At 43.4% G+C, this 19,578-nt stretch overlaps 1 protein-coding gene across 9 annotated transcripts in view; it reads left to right on the top strand.

Moving 5' to 3' along the window:
• The window catches only part of ARAP2 (ArfGAP with RhoGAP domain, ankyrin repeat and PH domain 2), a 153,761-nt gene that overhangs the window by 90,325 nt on the left and 43,858 nt on the right, over positions 1-19,578 (top strand). For all 9 annotated transcript variants that reach the window (XM_048509908.1, XM_048509911.1, XM_048509910.1 and 6 more), the window contains 4 exons: positions 6,356-6,519; positions 11,106-11,318; positions 16,246-16,351; positions 18,769-18,916. In XM_048509908.1, coding sequence (XP_048365865.1) covers positions 6,356-6,519; positions 11,106-11,318; positions 16,246-16,351; positions 18,769-18,916 — 631 coding nt within the window. The remainder of the gene's footprint in view (positions 1-6,355; positions 6,520-11,105; positions 11,319-16,245; positions 16,352-18,768; positions 18,917-19,578) is intronic.

Genomic DNA, 19,578 nt, shown 5'->3' with positions numbered 1-19,578 from the left:
CTCTTTTAAAGCAACTGATGCCAACTAGAAGTTCTAAAAGCCCGTCCTGAAGGAAAACATTAAACCAGATTATGTCACAACTGGAACTGTGTCCAATTAAATAATTCCTTGTAGATTTGGTTGCCTAGCAAAAACAATGGACCATGTTCTCCTTGTTGTGTAATCAGTTTAACTCATAGGGGAGAAGTAAAAATCTTGGGGTTTTTTTATTTGCTTGTTTTGCTTGAACACAGGTTAGTGTCATGATAGGCTAGGCCAGGGGTAGGGAACCTGCGGCTCTCCAGATGTTCAGGAACTACAATTCCCATCAGCCTCTGTCAGCATGGCCAATTGGCCATGCTGGTAGGGGCTGATGGGAATTGTAGTTCCTGAACATCTGGAGAGCCGCAGGTTCCCTACCCCTGGGCTAGGCATTGTACCTACTGTGTGTAATGCTGCTCTGTTAGCCAGCTCTAACAACATCTTGCATTGCTACTCCATATTGGATTACCCCTGGGGTATCCCCATGGCAGATACCAACACTGATTGGATGCTTAAGTGTGATGCTGCTTCAGTCAGGCAAACCATTTCCCAGTCTGAATTCTCCCCATGGTTTGAACTGTTTAAAAGGGATCATGTCCCAATCTTAGCTTTGACCTAAACCTGGTTTCAAACCATGCCAATGGATTCGCTAGCTGACATTACTCCCAAACACTGTGGATCTCTCATCTATGCATTTGGGGAGCAGCCTTTCCAGGGGACAAGGATGATTGAGGGACTGGAGCACCTTCCTTATGAGGAGAGGCTGCAGCGTTTGGGACTCTTTAGTTTGGAGAGGAGACGTCTGAGGGGGGATATGATTGAAGTCTATAAAATTATGCATGAGGTAGAAAATGTTGACAGAGGAAAATTTTCTCTCTTTCTCACAATACTAGAACCAGGGGGCATACATTGAAAATGCTGGGGGGAAGAATTAGGACTAATCAAAGGAAACACTTCTTCACGCAACGTGTGATTGGTGTTTGGAATATGCTGCCACAGGAGGTGATGATGGCCACTAACCTGGATAGCTTTAAAAGGGGCTTGGACAGATTTATGGAGGAGAAGTCGATCTCTGGCTACCAATCTTGATCCTTCTTGATCTGAGATTGCAAATGCCTTAGCAGACCAGGTGCTCAGGAGCAGCAGCAGCAGCAGGCCATTGCTTTCACATCCTGCATGTGAGCTCCCAAAGGCACCTGGTGAGCCACTGCGAGTAGCAGAGTGCTGGACTAGATGGACTCTGGTCTGATCCAGCAGGCTCTTTTTTATGTTCTTATGTTCTTATGACATATTGCCCTATATTTTATTCTGTCCTCTTTATACAGAACCCAAAACCAAATTCCTTACTGTGGTTTTAAATGTCCTAAATCTCTTTTCAGATTCAGATAAACTACTATTTCTCCTCTCAGATGTCAATCCATTTGTTTCCTATTGAGTGTCATTCTTTGCCTTAGCATACAAGAAATTTCAGGCTAAAGCTGTGTTTAATGAGGGCATTTCATGTATTTAATGATTAGCATTTGTGTGTTTATTTTGGAGTCAGATTATTATAATAATGTATTTGCCATGGGTCGTTGTTCCAGTTTACTTTGGGGGAAAGGTAGCCCACAGAACAATCCTATGTAGAATTTAACCAGCCTCAGTGGATTTAAAATGGTGTAATTTAGATTACTATATCACATCCTACATCATCAAAAAACTTCAGTTGGTCCAAAATGCGGCAACCAGACTATGGTCAGGGGTTGATTACAGGGATCACATTGTCCCTGTGCTGAAAGATTTGTGTTGTTTGTCCAGGGCACAATTCAAAGTGCTTGTTCTTATTTTTAAGGCCCTAAATGGCTTGGGACCGTGATACCCGAAAGAACATTTCCTCCCATGTTATCTAGTTAAGGTCTGGTTCTTAAGTCTATGCTCTGTGCCACTTACCTTCAGAAGTGAGACCTCACATTTAGGTGCCAGGCCAAAAACATCCGGGCTTTCAATTAGGGGTTTCATCTTACCAGTTTTTTTTTTTAAAGGTTCCTGTTTTATGGATAACTTTAATGCTCTTTTTGACCAACGGCTTGTTTTTAATAGCTCTTATGTTTTCATTTGTGACCTACATTTAATGGGGCGTCGAAGAGGTAGCACAGAAATATCCTAAATAAATAACTCTTCCTAGCATTGCGCTGCAAATTTTCTCCCATTGTAAAGAGCCTCCTTCTTTCAGCATTTCTGTGCATAGACTAGATTTAAATCCCTTCTGAACGTACAGGTCTTTTGTTGGGGGAGGGGGGTATTGCCTGCATAAGTGCCCGTTGCCTGACTATTAAAGGAAATTCCAGCTAGTGTTCTGTTTCTAGAGAGTGCTGGAGGTTTTTTGTGTTGTTTTTTTTTGCAAAGAGTCATTCAAGATGTCAATTCAGCTCCTGCACATAATGTCAACCCTTAAGATAAGTCTTATTCTTTTTCTTTCTTTCAACATTACAAAAAACCACTATGTATACATAGGACTTTGAAGAAGGGTTTAGTACACCCTACTGGGAAGATAAAGGGGCTCCTCCAGTGCTTCAGTAACATTCTGAATTCAGTATCACAAAATGCTTGCAAATAGTATATTAACTGGCTTCAGTGGCTGGGTCTGGAGTTGGAATATATTGCTTCTACAGAACTTTCCCTCTTCTTCTGTCCAGCCTGTGACCAGACACCCTGATTCCCATACAGTGCAATGGTTCACTGTTCACAGAGCTATAACTTTTCTCAGGCGATGACTGTTTGGCGGTTCCAAAAGGGTAATGTTTGAGTTTATATATATAAACAAACATTCTGCTTGTACCAGAATGATGTATTTTTGGAAAGGTGCCAGAATGCATGGATCTGGTAATGATTTTTTTTCCCTAAAGCATGCCTTTGGGCTGGTTTTACCGAGCAATGCAGTTTTGATCAGAGGACAGCTGGGGTAGAGAGAAGACTCAATAGAAGTTGACATCTCAAAGCCTGCTCTGGACCTCTTGACAGACCTGAAAACACCTTGGGCTGCTGTTTGAGGGATGGCAATAATGCCGAGAGCATGTTGTGAATAAACCAAATGCAAGATTTTTTTTAAAAAAAAATAAAGATGTCCATGTGCGAAATCCACAAGAATCATACCAGTGCCATCTTCACCTCCTGTCTCCATGCAGTGGGTTTGGAAAATAATTTGGATAATTAAAAAACCCTGTCAATTCTCATGCATCTTATATTGATATACATGATTTTCTTTCATGATGGCACTGCATCTTACAACTGTTTAATCATCCTTGCAACAGTGGCGTAGGAGGTTAAGAGCTTGTGTATCTAATCTGGAGGAACCGGGTTTGATTCCCCGCTCTGCCGCTTGAGCTGTGGAGGCTTATCTGGGGAATTCAGATTAGCCTGTACACTCCCACACACGCCAGCTGGGTGACCTTGGGCTAGTCACAGCTTCTCAGAGCTCTCTCAGCCCCACCTACCTCACAGGGTGTTTGTTGTGATGGGGAAAGGGCAAGGAGATTATAAGCCCCTTTGAATCTCCTACAGGAGAGAAAGGGGGGATATAAATCCAAACTCCTCCTCCTCCTCCTCCTCCTCCTCCTCCTCCTCTTCTTCTTCTTCTTCTTCTTCTTCTTCTTCTTCTTCTTCTTCTTCTTCTTCTTCTTCTTCTTCTGTCTGATGTTGCACCGCATTATGGTCTTGATACTGCAACACCTTGTCTCTTGCTTGTGCCTGATTGTGCCTGCGTATTGACCTGAGCAGAAGAGGTGCTACTGAGGGATTTAGTAAGATCACAAAAGATAGTGCAACTCATGGCAGATATTTGTGATAATACAGAAAGTTGTTGAAGATAAAACAACTTTTGAAGATAGGACAATAACAGAAGATAGTAAGACTCATGGCAGAAAGTTGTTGAGGAACGTTAAAGCCTCCATGTCCAGGTTAAATGGAAAGCACGCTTTTAAAAACATGACTGCCTGAACTGTCTGAGCTGGCTTTGAATTGGCCAACTCATGCAAGTGCTTTGGCTGATAATAAATGTGGGCAGCCATGGCTCCAAAAACTGGAAGTTCATTTGTCTCTCCTCTTTTCTCACTCTTCCACCAGCAAAGCAAAACTTTTTTTTTGGTTTTGTTTGTTTATCTGACATTTCCTCAGTCATCTCTCCTTCCCGTCCTATGTTTTAATTACTGTCTTACGTGCTTTAAATATGCCTTTTAGTTTTGATTCTGATTGTTTTCATTTGTTTTTATTCCTTGGTGGTCCTGATTGGGCAGGAAGGTGACCCATAAAGTTGTAAATTAAAACAACAACAGCAATAGAGAATGGATTCCAGCCCAGCCCAGCCCAGCCTGGTGGAAGGCTCTGTTCTTATACCTCTGGGGCCTTTTGGGACTTGATTCAGTTCTGCAGGGCCTGTAAAATAGAGCTGTTGTACCAGGTTTATGATTGAGGCAGCAACAGTAAACAACAACGATTTCCAGTTCCATCTATCTTGGCTTCCCTCTCCCTCTTCCCTCTACTGCAGTGGTTCTCAACCTGGGAATAGGGACCCCTTTGCAGTTTTATTATCACTTCCTTTCCTAATTATCCCCAGCATAGAGTTTGCCTTTTTCACAGCTGCCATGCATTGAGTGGACATTCCCATGGAACTATCAACTAAGACGCCCAAATCCCTTTCCTGGTCTGCGACTGATGGCACTTTTACTCTAAAGAGATGACAGATCTGATCTGGGAAATACATAGGAAATCAACAATCAAGATAGAGGGCAAGGGCATCATCGCAAGGAGGGAGATTCCTTTAACAATCTTATAGAAAAGGAGAAAAATATGTATTTTTTGGTGGACATTTTAAGAAGAAAGAGTTTTCTTCACTTATAAAGGACAACAGCAAAGAATTACTTCAATAATGAATGCCAAAGAAGATAAAAAAGACCTTACATAAAAAGATTCTGCTAGATTAATTAATGATTTAAAAAGAGGGGAAGTAAATTTGAGGCTAACGATGAATAAAGTTGGGATTGTAAATTCATTGTATATAAGGTTAAAAGAAAGGGGATATGGAAGGGAAGGGGGGAATTTATGTTAAAAATCTTTGACTATGGAAAATGAGGTTATGAGGATAAAGTTTTTTTTATTTTTCTTTCAAATTGCCTCAAATTTCAAGTTGATATTAGAAAAGGTTTAGGAAAAAAGGGGACCCTATGTGGGACTTGAGGTTAAATAAACAATGAAATAGTGTTATGGATAAGGCTGAGAGCAGGGTTGGGAAGTCAGTTAGTTACATATATGTTGTTTACATAGTATAGGCCTTCATTGAGGAAACAGAATTGGGTGGCTGGATCCAGAGGCGGGATCCAGCAGGTTTTCACCAGTTCCCGAGAGTGGGTTACTAATTATTTGTGTGTGCCGAGAGGGGGTTACTAATTGGGTCTGCTTTTCCATCTCCACGCCCTCGCCTCCCCGAGAGGCATGCTGCCTTTGAACATGAAGGTTCCATATAGCAATTGCGACTAATAATGTCACTCCCTGAACTTTGTTAATCCCTTTCAGGTCCTGCAATTCATTGATTCTCAGCCTTTCGTACCTTTTATCTCACCAGTCTCTATCATAGAACCTGTGTGTTTCACCATTGCTATGTTCAGATTTGTGAGTTGGGGCATTTTCTATAATGTGATGATGATTTAGAAATGACCTGGTGCAAAAAAAAATTGGGGGGGTCATGGTGGGGTAGCTGCCCGGGGGGGGGGGCATCCAACTCAGGTTTTGCCCAGGGCTCAGGTTTGCCTAGGTATGCCTCTGCCCTCTTTGCTGAGAGGGGGCTGGTGAGGGAACCTGTTACTAAAATTTTTGGATCCCACCACTGGCTGGATCACCTCTGTCTTTTCCTTTTTATATTAGTTTTGTTGTAGTTACCCCCCCCCGCCCCAATAAACATGGCTTATTAAAAAAAAAAGTACAAAGGTATAAAATTACTTCAGGGACCAGGGGAGGGAAGCTTTTTAGTGACATCACGGAGGCCCAGTTAATCGGTCCTGTATGTCCCCATCATCTGTTTCAAATGTGCAGAACTCCTTCCCACCCCTCCAAGCATTGAACCTTCAATAGGAATATTTACGTTCAGACTGACGGCAGACAAGGCAGCTCTAGAGAGGCCTCACTGCTCTCAAAACGTTAACCTCGATTTTCCTCCTTGCAAGCTGTTCAATTGGTTTGCCCTCATCCATTTGCATGAGATCAGCCACATTGTTTTCGCTGAAGCAGGCAAGTGTAGTCTCCGCTCTTCCTCTGGTTGCTCTTTTCAAAATATTTCCCCCCACCCCCACCCCCAACTTTGCAGAACGTTATACATCCATGGACACACCAAGTTGGATTTCACAGTCTGGCACAGCGCAATTGAAAAAGCAGCAGGTACAGATGGCAACATTTTAGAAGATCAGCAGCTCAGCAAAAACGACGTCCCCATTATAGTGAACAGCTGTATTGCATTTGTTACGCAGTATGGTAAGTGGAGCAGAGCGTTTGTTTGAGTTGCCGAAAATCAGAGATGCATCCGGACAGAGTACTTAAAAGGCACTGATATCAGATTGTGTTGCTTGGGCTTGAGCTGCTATCTGGAAAGGGTGTACTTTGTGAGAGATTTTGGGCATGTGTGTGTTTGCTGAGCTATAATATATGCAACAGAGAGAAGTGTATCTCATTATGAGGAAACCAATTTGTATCTCATTATGAGGAAACCAATTTGGGAAATGAAAACAGGAGGATCTCGGGAAACATGAGGAGCTTGTTCAGTTTCATGTTAGATGTAGGATATGATCTACTTGAAATGTGAAGCCCTGTCAGGGGCGTAATGCCCATTGGGCAAGGTGGGCAGCTGCCCAGGGCACCACCTTGTGGGGGGCATCAAAATGCAGGGTTCCTTTTTTGGTATTTTTAGTGTTTTTCATTGTTGGCCTGCAGGGGGCGCAGTTTTTAGGCTAATGGCACTAACATTTCAGGGTATCATCAGGAGACTGCCCTTATGCTACCTCCCAAGTTTGGCTAGGTTTGGTTCAGGGAGTCCAAAGTTATGGACTCCCAAAAGGTGTTCTCTATCCCCATTGTTTCCAATGGGAGCTAATAGGAGATGGGGGCTACAGTTTTGAGGGTCCATAACTTTGCCCCCCCGAACCAAACTGCACCAAACCTGGGGGGTATCAGGCAGTCTCCCTGATGGCATCATGAAAGTTTTGGAGACTGTGCCTTCAGAAATGCCCCCCAGCCTCGTAACCCCATTGACAGCAATGCAGAAAACTCAATGCAGAACAAAAATTCTTGGGCAATTTCTGGGATGTCCCTGCAGGGGGTGCATTTTTGGATGTATAGGCACCAAAATTTCAGGTTATCATCTGGAAATTGTCCTGATGGGGACTCTCAAATTTTTAGGTAGTTGTTTCAGTCCAAAGTTATGGACCCTCAAAAGGGTAGCTTCATCTCCTTAGCAAAGAATGGGGATGGGGCACCCCTTTTGAGGGTCCATAACTTTGGGACTCTTGAACCAAACCTTCACCAAACTTGGGAGGTAGCATATAGGCAGTCTCCCTGATGATACGCTGGAATTTTTGTGTGCTGATATGCTGTCTAAAAATGCACTCTGCAGGCACCAATGTCGCGGGTACAAAAAGATTTTTTGGTCATGGTGAAGTGGCCGCCCATGGGGGGGGGGGGGCATCCAACTCAGGTTTTGCCCAGGGCTACAGTTTGCCTCGTTGCGCCCCTGAGCCCTGTACAAAAAAGATGTTAATTGTTGTTGCATAAGTCTAAAGACTTTGTCTATGATATAAGCAACCAGGTCTGCAAGGCAGTGGCTTAAAATGTCCTCCAGGGAACTTTAGCATTTCTTAATGAGGAAATCAATAATGGGGGTTCAGACTTCTCTGGAAGACAGCTGATCCATCCCAATAGCGAGTAGCCACTTAAAGGTTAAACATTTGTAGTGGTTGTGCTACTTTCTCATAGGCAATGGTAATGCCAGTCAGGCTGTCCAGTGGCCCTGCCAGAACTAAAGGTGGGCCACAGAAAAATCCTTGGAGTTGCTTTTAGATGTTCCCTCAATGGGTTTGAGTGTAGATTATCCACAGACGGTTCCACATGACTGGGAGAATGTTTAAATAAACCACCACTGGGGTGGATCCTCTTCCTATCCTGCCAGTGCACTCAGGAAAGTTTATACATTGATTAAAAATACTGATACCCTTTTTGGGGCTCAAGTGTGGAGGCTTCCTCTGATTTAAATGGTTCTTCCATTGGAGAAAAGAACCCTGAAATTGAAGATAGCATCTTTAGGCTGGAGGAAGGCTACTTGGAGGATGGTTGGATCCATCCTTCTGTGTGGGTGTGTATGAGCATGTACTTGATTCACATATGTTTAGCCTCTGCTCACATGTTTGGATCATGTAAGCATTCTCCTACAGCAGTGGTGGCGAACCTATGGCACGGGTGCCAGAGGTGGCACTCAGAGCCCTCTCTGTGGGCATGAGCAAACAGAGTCGTCCTATCCCACACACACACATCTAGGCTGGCCTGGGCTGCAGGGCTCAATTAGTAGCATTAAACCTAAGACCTAGTTTTGGGGAAGCTCTAGGTAACCCTGTTAAGTGCTGTTAAACCCCACTGATTTTCATGCGAAGAACTAAAGCACTATCTTTTACCTAGGAGTAAGCTTGGTTGCTGACAATGGGGCTTGCTTCTGAGTAAACCCTCCTTGGGTCGTAATTCACCCATTGGAAGAGTTGCATGGTTGCTTTAAAGCAAAGCCACCGACTGCCACCAAACTTACTCTTGAGTAATGCACGCCTCGAAGCCAACCAGTTTTTCTAAACTAAAACCTCAGTATTCAGGTTAAATTGCCGTGCTGGCACTTTGCAATAAATACGTGGGTTTTGGGTTGCAATTTGGGCACTTGGTCTCGAAAAGGTTCGCCATCGCTGTCCAACAGTCTATCTCAGAAAAAAGATGCTAGTTGGGTTGTATATTCCTCCACTACACAACTCAACATGCCGGACCTTCTTTGTTGTAGAATGCTCCACCTGGATCCTAGTGCCTACCTCAGAGGCGTATCTGGGCCAAACTGCACCCGGTGCGCATTCCACATTTTCCGCCCCCATGCCCCCCCATGGAATCCCCCGCGGTGTCCCCCCTTCCCCTCTTCCCCCCTCCCCACACTTACCTTAGTTCCTTTTTCAGAACTTTTTTCAGGCTTCAAAAGGCCTTGTTCTCAGTAAAGAAAAGGCCTGATGGGAACTATACTTCCCAGGAGACCTTGTGAGCCCCAAGGTCTCCTGGGAACTGTAATTCCTCAGGCCGTTTTTACTGAGAACAGGCCTTTTGCAGCCTGAAGGAACTAATGTAAGTGTGGGAAGGGGGGAATGGGGCACCGCGGCGGGGGCATGGGGGCACCGTGGGGGTGCCATGGAGGGGGAAAGGGAGTGGCCTGGGGGTGATTTTTGCACCCCCAAGGCATGCGACCGGTGCACGACGCCCCCTCGTCCCCTCGTGGCTTAGCCACTGGCCTGCCTAGCCCTGCTCCTGCCCCCAAAGGCAAGTGCTGGTGATAGTTGTTCAGTGAACTATAAATGCTCTTGTATCAAATTCAATAATAAACAAAATAATGATTTGACAAAGACAACATGTAAAAATGAATGGTAATCCTCATATTCCTTCAAGACTGTATTCTAATGCAGAAGCATACCATTTTCTCGATGGCTGCACCTCAGCTGACCATATTAACATCTTTTTGTGAGACAGAGTATAGTGATAAACATGTTTCTCAAAGGTAAGCTGGTCCCACAAAGCTAGAGTAATGTCTATACTGATTGATCCATGAACAGATTTATAGGTAGAAAACTCTGGTAATGTTGTAGGTCCGTTTGGATTTGTTCCTCTAGCTCAGGGGTAGGGAACCTGCCTCTTCTGCCCTTGCACTGTGGCTCCACGTGTTTGTGCCTCACGGGCTCATCCTTGCCCACCCCTGCAGGCAGCAGGGCGGGCGCACCAACTGCCACACAGTTAAGGCTGGCTTCACGCCTGCTGGAGCTGGGTGGGCGATTTCAAGCGTGTCAAGCAGGCTGAGCCACCGGCTTCATCCTTGCCCCCCCTGCAGGCAGCAGGGCGGGCACATTCATGCACTTCTCAGAATGAGCGGAGTAAAAGGTAAAAAAACCCATATATATATATAAAAGGTTATATATATATATATATATATATATATATATATATATATATATATATATATATATATAGAGAGAGAGAGAGAGAGAGAGAGATAGAGAGATAGAGAGATAGAGAGATAGAGATAGATAGATAGATAGATAGATAGATAGATAGATAGATAGATAGATAGATAGATAGATAGATAGATATAGATATAGATATAGATATATAGATATAGATATAGATATAGATATAGATATATAGATATATATCTATATATATATATCTATATCTATCTATATATCTATATCTATCTATATCTATCTATATCTATCTATCTATCTATATCTATATCTATATATATATATCTATATCTATATATATATATCTATATCTATATCTATATCTATATCTATATATATATATCTATCTATATCTATCTATCTATCTATCTATCTATCTATCTATCTATCTATATATATATATCTATATCTATATCTATATCTATATCTATCTATCTATCTATCTATCTATCTATCTATCTATCTATCTATCTATCTATCTATCTATCTATCTATCTATCTATCTATCTATCTATCTATCTATCTATATATATATATATAGAGAGAGAGAGAGAGAGAGAGAGTGTTATCTTTATTTTAAATGTCAAAAATTATTTGCGGCTCCAAGTGTTTTCTTTTCCCGTGGAAAACGGGTCCAAATGGCTCTTTGAGTGTTAAAGGTTTCCTACCCCTGCTCTAGCTTGTTCATGTCTTTCTTGATTCAGTATGTGTGTGCATGTCTCTTGTGTAGTGTCTTTTCCCCTGCACAAATACTCAAGTGTCTGGATATTTCAAAATTACTCACTATTAATTTAAAAAGGTGTTCCTTTTCTTAAGGCTTGGGTAGTAAGCATATCTACCTGAACAGTGGGGATCCCTCTCACGTAAGCACCCTTCTGGAGTGTTTCAAAAAGGATGCAAGAAGCGTGAAGCTGAGGGCCGGGACAAATCGACTGGAAGATGTTACGGAGGCACTGAAATGTTTTCTGTCTGAAATCGATGATGCCCTCCTTACCAAACAGCTTTATCCATTCTGGATCTCTGTGCTAGGTAATGCATTGCACCATTGCTTTGAAGCTGGGGATGTCTGTTATCATTCTTGTTTGTGAGAAAAAAGTTGGATCCTGCGATTCTGTAATGGGCCAAGAAAAAGAACTCAGGTGGGCCTGGTTTTGAGTCGAAATAACTGTGCTTGTTGAGGGCAGAGAGAATGTTGGCTTGTGTTCCTGAGGTTTGCTTTCTTTTACTGTCTCCAGTATGAGTGTGCAGCTGCTGTTCATTACTGCAAAAAAAAAAGTAAGGCAAATACTGTCCTTCACTTAATATGCCAAGGGACACTACAAAGGTGCATTCCAGGGGCGTACCGCCCGAGGGGACATATGGGGTCAAACGTCCCTGGGCTGCAGCCATTTAGTCATGTTGGAGGTGGAAAATCACCCCCCCCACACACACACACCCCTCCTCCCCCCCCCCCCCGAGTTCATACGCTGACTTCAAGACCTGGTGCAAAAAAAAGTTGTTTGGTCGTTGTGGGGGAGGGCAGCCACCCATATGGGGGGGGGGGGGTGGCTCAGATTTTTCACTGGGCTACATTTTCCCAAGATACACCTCTGGTGCATTCAGCTTATATTTTCTCTGTGTAGAGTGCCTACAACATACAGGTCCTTTTTCGCATGGACACCCCCCTCCTGTAATTATGAGAAGCATTCTGCTAATTGTTAAGTATCACATTCAGGGGTTTGTCATCATGAATGATTATTCCTGGATTCAGTTCCCCCACCACCACCACCACCACCACACACACACTCTTTCCCCATCTTGCCCTTGTCAGTGACTGGTAACTCTGTCTTGGGAAGGAGACAGTGAGTTCTTCCCTTTCTACACATCCAAGCTCCTTTTCCCTTTATTCAAACAAGTAATTTCAAGACCTGCAGTAGCTTTGCTACCCCAGTCTCATCAGAGCCTAAAAGCTAAGCAGGTTGGCTTTGGTTAGTACTTGGACGGAAGACCATCAAGTCTGGATTGCTGTGCAAAGGACAGCAACGGCAAACCATCTCTGTTCCTCCCTTGCCTTGAAGACCCACGATGGGTCAGCTGAGACTTGGCAGATCACCAAGGATGTAGGTAAGGGGGGGGTTCTTGGGTTCAACCCCCCAATTCATGTCCGAAGCTCTGCCCCCACATTTGTGGGTTTTTGAAACATTTTACTGTTTTTTTGGTTTTTGGCCTACAGGGGGTGCATTGTTTAGGCTAGCAGCACCAAACCTTCACCAAACCTTCAGGGATTGTTTGGAGGCCCCTCCTAATGATATTACCCAGGTTTGGTGAGGTTTGGTTCAGGGGATCCAAAGTTATGGACTCCCAAAGGGGGTGCCCCCATCCTCCATTGTTTCCAATGGGAGCTAACAGAAGATGGGGGTGTCCAAAGTTATGGACCTTTGAGGGTCCATAACTTTGGACACCCTGAACCAAACTTCACTACGTCCCTGCAGCTCACTTTACTTTTAAACTCTGAATGCCTAGCTTACTTTGAGGGAAGAAGATAGTGGAAGCAGCTTTAGAAATGCCTCTTTGCTTCCTCCACACAAATGACTTTTTACCTGACAGATTCTAGGCATTAGCCCATCCTGGCATTCAATCCCAAAATCATATCCAAAACTTAGAAGAAAAGCAGATACTCATCTTTGCGTCTTTTGACACCCAGAGCATGATGGGAGGTGTACTTTTACTTCCTCACATGCGGCCCCTTCTGTGAATAAGAAGTAAGAGATCCTTCCATTCCTTTCTTCTTTTCTGTCTGACATAAGAGTGTATCCTCTCTCATGAGCAGATCGATCAATTGATTGATTGTTAAATTTATATACCGCCCTTCCCCAAGGGGCTCTGGGCTCTGGGCGGTGAACAACAAAGTAAACAGATAAACAGAGCACAAATAGAATAAAATTATAAATAAATAATAGGCTCCATGAGTCCTAAAATCACTAAAACCCCAATAAATACAACATTACATACAACTTCCCGGCATCCGACATTAAAATTTCAATAAAAACCCTCCCCAGAGAGGGGGAAAGAACGGTGGGTTGTATAGAGGATAAAAGTCCCAAGATGTAGGCAGGACAACCTACACTCCTAAAGAAGGTGTACAGCTATTGCAACCACTAACTAAGTCCTTCATGTATGCTGACAGTAAAGGACTGTAATTATCTGGGTTTCATTACCCAGCAAAACGAAAAGAACTCATAGATTATAATTGTTCCTATGCATACATTTGTATTTTCTGTATAAGTATACTGTTCGTGGTTTGTAACTTGTAACTTTCTGCATTTATGTATATGTGTATTTATAGCTGTTTTAGACAATAGACAACAGTGCACTTATTTTCTCTTTTCAATTCACTCAGCAAATTAGTAGTAAGTATCGGAAGTTTGTGTGTTTATGTTCTTAAGCAGCAGGGCTGGCGGGGTTTTTTATTTATTGTTGATTGCCATTTAGTACACTTCAGTCCAGTCATAGAACTCTCACACCTCTCTCAGCATAGGCAGAGGAAGGCAGCGGCAAACCACTTCCAAATGTCTCTTGCTTTGAAAATCCTATGAGGTCGCCATAAGTCAGCTGTAGCTTGATGACATTTTCCACCATCACATACACATATACACATGTGTGTATACACACATAAGTGTGTGTGTATGTGTGTGTGTAGATATACATACACACACACATACATATATACACATATATTTATATTTAAAAAATGAAAATCAAATCCAAAGGAGAGCCATAATGCTCGCCAGGTTTGATGTTATGCCTTCTGCCTTGTTACATGGCAGATTTAATAAGTAAGAAAAGGCTAAAAGATTGTGCCCATGTAACGATGGCTCAGTTGAATCTCTGGCCCACCAATTACTTCACTGTCTCAGATTCAAGGAAATCAGATCCAAGTATGTGAATCTTACTCCTTTACATTTACCCAATCTCCCCGATTTAATTAGATTACACTTGTTGGACAACTCTGATCCTTCTCTCTGTATGATAGTGGCAGACTTTCTCCTGGAAATTACTAAACGCCAGTAGATTTCCTTTGTCCTAACATGTATTTCCTGTATTGTATATGCTTTTAAATCTGTTTTTTATTATTGTTGTACTGCTGTCTATGCCAATAAAGGCTTGCTTCAGAAAATCAAATAAATCCAATCTATTACATCCTCAAGCATTTTAACAGGAGAGCACAGACTTGAGAATAAACCCCTGAGCTTACCCACCATTGCTTTTCATAGACTTTCCAGGCTGCTTACCTGTTGTGGCATGTACTTGGACATTTCTGGAGATTTTGGGAGAGAGCTCAGCTTGGAGGCGACGCCGTAGATTCTGCCCTCCAAAGTTGCCGTTCCCTCTCATGGGTCTCTGGGCTGGAGAGTGGTTGTAATTTTAGTAGAACTCCAGGCCCCCATTGAGGTGGACAGCTCTAAGTTACTGATCTTCTCATGGCAAACTCCCTAAAGTACTTCTGGAGAACTTTAGGTTTCTAAACATTCAGAGGTCCACAGATTTTTGCTTACCAGTCGTAATTTGAGCTCACGTTGACCTTTCCAATGGAGAACTGATTCAGGGTCTTGGATGTGACATTATTGTAAACTTCCAGAATGCCCAGGGGTGTCTTTGAGTAGATAAACCCTTCTCTCTGGCGCTGAGTTATGTGGGGCTTGTCTGTTGCTCTGCAGTGTTTTCTCAGGGTAAGGGCAAGGAGATCTCCAAGGTTCCTTCTGTTCTCCATCTTCCTAGTCCCCTATCTTTCTTGCAGACGTGGAGAAGAGCGGAGGCCTTCTGTAATGCTCAGGCTAACTCTCTGAGGGGTTGTTTGAAGCACTAGAAAGCCCCATTTGAGTATATCTGTGCTGTTAATTTTTCATCTCATATTTCCTGTACATTCAGAGTTGAACCTGGGTCCCAGGTCCTAGCCCTACACTCTAACCCAGTGGTTCTCAACCTGGGGGTCGGGACCCCTTTGGGGGTCAAACGACCCTTTCACAGGGGTCGCCTAAGACCCTCTGCATCAGTGTTCTCCATCTGTAAATTGGATAAATGTTAGGGTTGGGGGTCACCACAACATGAGGAACTGTATTAAAGGGTCACGGCATTAGGAAGGTTGAGAACCACTGCTCTAACCATTATGATCCAGTGTGAAGTTTTATCTAGTAATTTTAACTGTATTTATATGGTATGTTCTTAACTGTATTTATATGGTATGTTTTTATATGGTATGTTTTAACTGTATTTATATGGTATGTTCTTATATGGTAAAGGCTTATTGAATTGACTTGAATTGACCATTATACCAACAGAAGGTCAGGGAGAACCCCTTCCAGGCTACAAAGAAAAGCAGGCTTTGATCAAATTGAAAGGATGGCTTTGCCAGTAACAAACTGGCAAGTGTGTGTATGGACCCTTCAGAAAGCACATTTTGAAACAACTGGGTTATTGAAGGAAAGAGATGGATATTCAATTATTTTACCTCTCTGTAACCTGTCTTGAGCAGTAAGGCCCTCAGTTTCCCCATTCCACCTTTTTATCTTGCCCATTTGTTTTTTAATTGGTGGTGCTCATTAAATGCTTCTGTCCAGTGAACAGGGAAATCTGGCTCTTGCTTTATGGATAGTTACCCTGAGACTCCACTGCAAGCAACATTTGAATTCAGAACTTGCAAGGCCCATCCTAATTGCGGCCGAAATTGTTTTTCTTTTCTTTTCCAAAGGCAGCACAGAACCTATCTGCAGTGAAAGAAAATCATCTATATTGTGTCTGTGAACTGGAGACTGATTGGTTGAATTGCTGTTTTATATGACTTCGATACTGACAAAGTGGCAAATCAATATCCTTCTCTCCCTCTCCCTCTCCCATTCTCTTTCTTTTCTTGGACTGTGTTGTTGTTAATGCTCCATAATTTAATTTCCTCTCCCCCACCCTTTCTCTTCCGCATCAGATACAGTGGATGAGAAAGTGCGAGTGAGAAAATACAGCACTTTTATCCGAACGCTTCCCTCAGTCAATAGGGCAACGTTGGCAGCTTTAATAGAACACCTTTACAGGTCAGCATATCTGAAAATTGACTGAAATGATGCATCGTATTGGAGAGGGTTTTGATGAACATTCCTTTCTTGGTCGCAACTTTGGGGGCAACATGTGTCTTTGTGTTGGGTGAATGAGATGAATATGTCTAAGACAGGTCTATCAGCGGCTGCTATTAATAGATCGCTTTCATGCAGCTCTATCTAACACTCAAAAGTGCTTCTTAGACTTCCTCTCAAGTCATTTCAGCCCTGTCAGATGGGAGTGTGCTTATTATTATTTAACACTGTATTGCAGATGGGAAGATGAAGCGGATAGTGACTTAACTAGCAAGTTCACCGGCGGGGCAGCAAATGAATGGGGGGGGGCGGGCGGGCATCTTGGATCATGCACTTCTCTTTTCTGTTGCAGCTGGTGACCAAATGCTTAGCAGGGACTATCAGGTGGTGGGATCTTTCTGTAGAGGATGGATATTCCCGGGGATGGGTGCATGCATGACTGTGTTTTTAAAATTTGGTGCCAAGGGTAACTGTATTATACTGTGTCGTGCTGCACCATTCCATTGCTTTAAGATAATTGTGTGTGTTGCATTATATCACATTGCTTTAAAGCAGTGTTTCCCAACCTTTTCGAGGTCAGGGTACCCTTGACCTCACTCTTCATATCTCACGGTACCCCTGCCGCCACCCTCCACCTTCCCCTCCCATTGCCCCTGCTTGCCACAACCCCCACCTTCCCCTCCCAGGGTGAAGGGAAGCACTGGGGGTGGTGATGGCTGCTGACCTTGTGGCAGGCCCTGCCCCATGGGCCAGCTCTATGTCCTTGCTGGCGCTGGTGGGAGACACCACAAAAATGAGGGGGGAGGGGTGGTAGTGTTGCCGCGGTACCCCTGGGACATGCTCATGGCACCCCAGGGTACCACGGAACCCTGGTTGAGAATGGCTGCTTTAAAGTAATTATGTGTGTGTGATGTAAAATTGGTAAATTTGCATAGTTTGAGATCTTGGTTGGGTTGTTGCTGCTGCTGCTCATGGCGAGGCCAAAGGATGGCTCAGAGCCATAATATAAAATGAATTTCAAAGGTATGCTTCTGATTATCAGCCAGCAAGAGGGGATGACTATTTGCTTGTGATCTTCCAAAGAACATCTGAAACACCCAGGATTCATACAGCACCTTAAATACTTACAGGTTTTCATTCATCATATGACCTATCAGAAAGGGTGCATTATACAGGTGGAGAGAGACACTTAGGGCCAAACTACGTGCAGTCTTATGCCAGATATTAAATTTAAACTCCAAAAAAGCTGCGGTGGGAGGCTGAAGGTGAGAGAAATGAGGTCTGCCAAAAAGGTACAGATTCATGGTGGGGAAGAGACATAATGTAACGAACCAGTAAAGTCCAGTCAAAAGCAACTGTGTTAAGTTCTTTATTGAGCTGGCATTCTTAGTAAGGGACAGGCAATGCGAGAACTAACCCCCAGATCTCAAACAGCCGCTTATACAGGGCATCAGAAAGACTCCCGCCAAAATAATATAAACAAAGCAGGTTTTCACACAGTATTTCACACAGGCAAGCAAGCAAGTAAAGATAACCAAAACAGTGAAATTCCCCTTTCTGGGCATTCAGCCAGAACTTGCAGTGAGGACCTCTACAAGGTTAAACTGCAACCTTACACCCATATTGTACCCATTGTTTTTTCTCCTTTGACTTCAATAGGAGTTTTGAGGAGCTGGAAGTATCCAAGAACATAGCATAAGAGAGGCATTAACCGCCACACCCCTTAGAAGAAGAAGAGTTTGGATTTATATTCCCCCTTTCTCTCCTGCAGGAGACTCAAAGGGGCTTACAATCTCCTTGCCCTTCCCCCCTCACAACAAACACCCTGTGAGGTAGGTGGGGCTGAGAGAGCTCAGAAGAGCTGGGACTAGCCCAAGGTCACCCAGCTGGCGTGTGTGGGAGTGTACAGGCTAATCTGAATTCCCCAGATAAGCCTCCACAGCGGCAGAGCTGGGAATCAAACCCGGTTCCTCCAGATTAGATACATGAGCTCCTAAACTCCTACGCCACTGCTGCTCCTTAGCATCGTGGCTCTGATCCAAATCCTTCCCTGATGGCTCTTTTTTTTTGTAAAGGTTAAACGATAGTTTTTGAGATCCAGTGAGAGCTTTTCTCAGCATCACTTCACAGGCCTTTGGCCTAGTCTGGTGAGGAAGCTCTTCCAAATGGTTTTACAGGATAGGCCAAACAATCTGAGTGATAGCAGGTGGCCTAAGAAACGAAAGTTAATCAGCTATGGGTGCAGGGAAGGGAAATTCATAATTTCAGTGTGAGAGACAGCTTCTTTTGAGTTGAGCTGTCCTCTTGGCAAGTTGTGCTCCGGCACAGAGAGGCGAACTTGCTCAGAGAGCATTTTTAAATGTTTTGTTTTTACACAGGGTACAGAAGTGTTCCGAGATCAATCACATGGACCCTCACAATCTCGCCATGGCGTTTTCCTCATGCCTTTTTCAGACTAAAGGGCAGACCAGCGAAGAAGTCAATGTAATTGAAGACCTAATTATAAACTATGTGCATCTCTTTGATGTAAGTGCATGGCATTTTTTTAATAAGATTGCTCAAGTTCTGCAATTTGGAAAATGGATGGAATCTCTCTCTCTTTAATGCTGCTTTCTGCAGCCCCTTGGGATGTGTGGCACCCTTGTTTGCCATTAAAAAGATTTTGACTTAATCTTTACGGCTAAAATTTACCAGCAAAAAGCTAAAGCTGTGTTTTCAGATTTGCTTTGCATTATTTCTCTCTAATGGCATATGAGGATACGTTGTCATTTGCTCAGAAAATACTGCAATGGTCACCTCTGTTCATAATTATTCCTTCAGATATTGGTTGTGTTGTTGATATCATCCAATTCATGTACAGGGTTGTTTGTGCAGTTTTGACTGTTAGCAAAAAAAAAAGGATTTATGGGTGCTGTGTGGTTTCCGGGCTGTATGGCCGTGTTCTAGCAGCATTCTCTCCTGACGTTTCGCCTGCATCTGTGGCTGGCATCTTCAGAGGATCTGATGTTGGAAAAGCAAGTGGAGTATATATCTGTCCAGGGTGTGTGGGGAGTGTCCAGAGTGGGTGGGGAAACCTTGTCCCCACCCACCCTGGACACTCCCCACACACCCTGGACAGATATATACTCCACTTGCTTTTCCAACATCAGATCCTCTGAAGATGCCAGCCACAGATGCAGGCGAAACGT

This window comes from Sphaerodactylus townsendi, linkage group LG10, assembly GCF_021028975.2.
Source record: "Sphaerodactylus townsendi isolate TG3544 linkage group LG10, MPM_Stown_v2.3, whole genome shotgun sequence".
NCBI lineage: Eukaryota > Metazoa > Chordata > Lepidosauria > Squamata > Sphaerodactylidae > Sphaerodactylus > Sphaerodactylus townsendi.
Note: the sequence above shows the minus strand (reverse complement) of the source record. Positions and strands in the feature narration are given on the sequence as shown.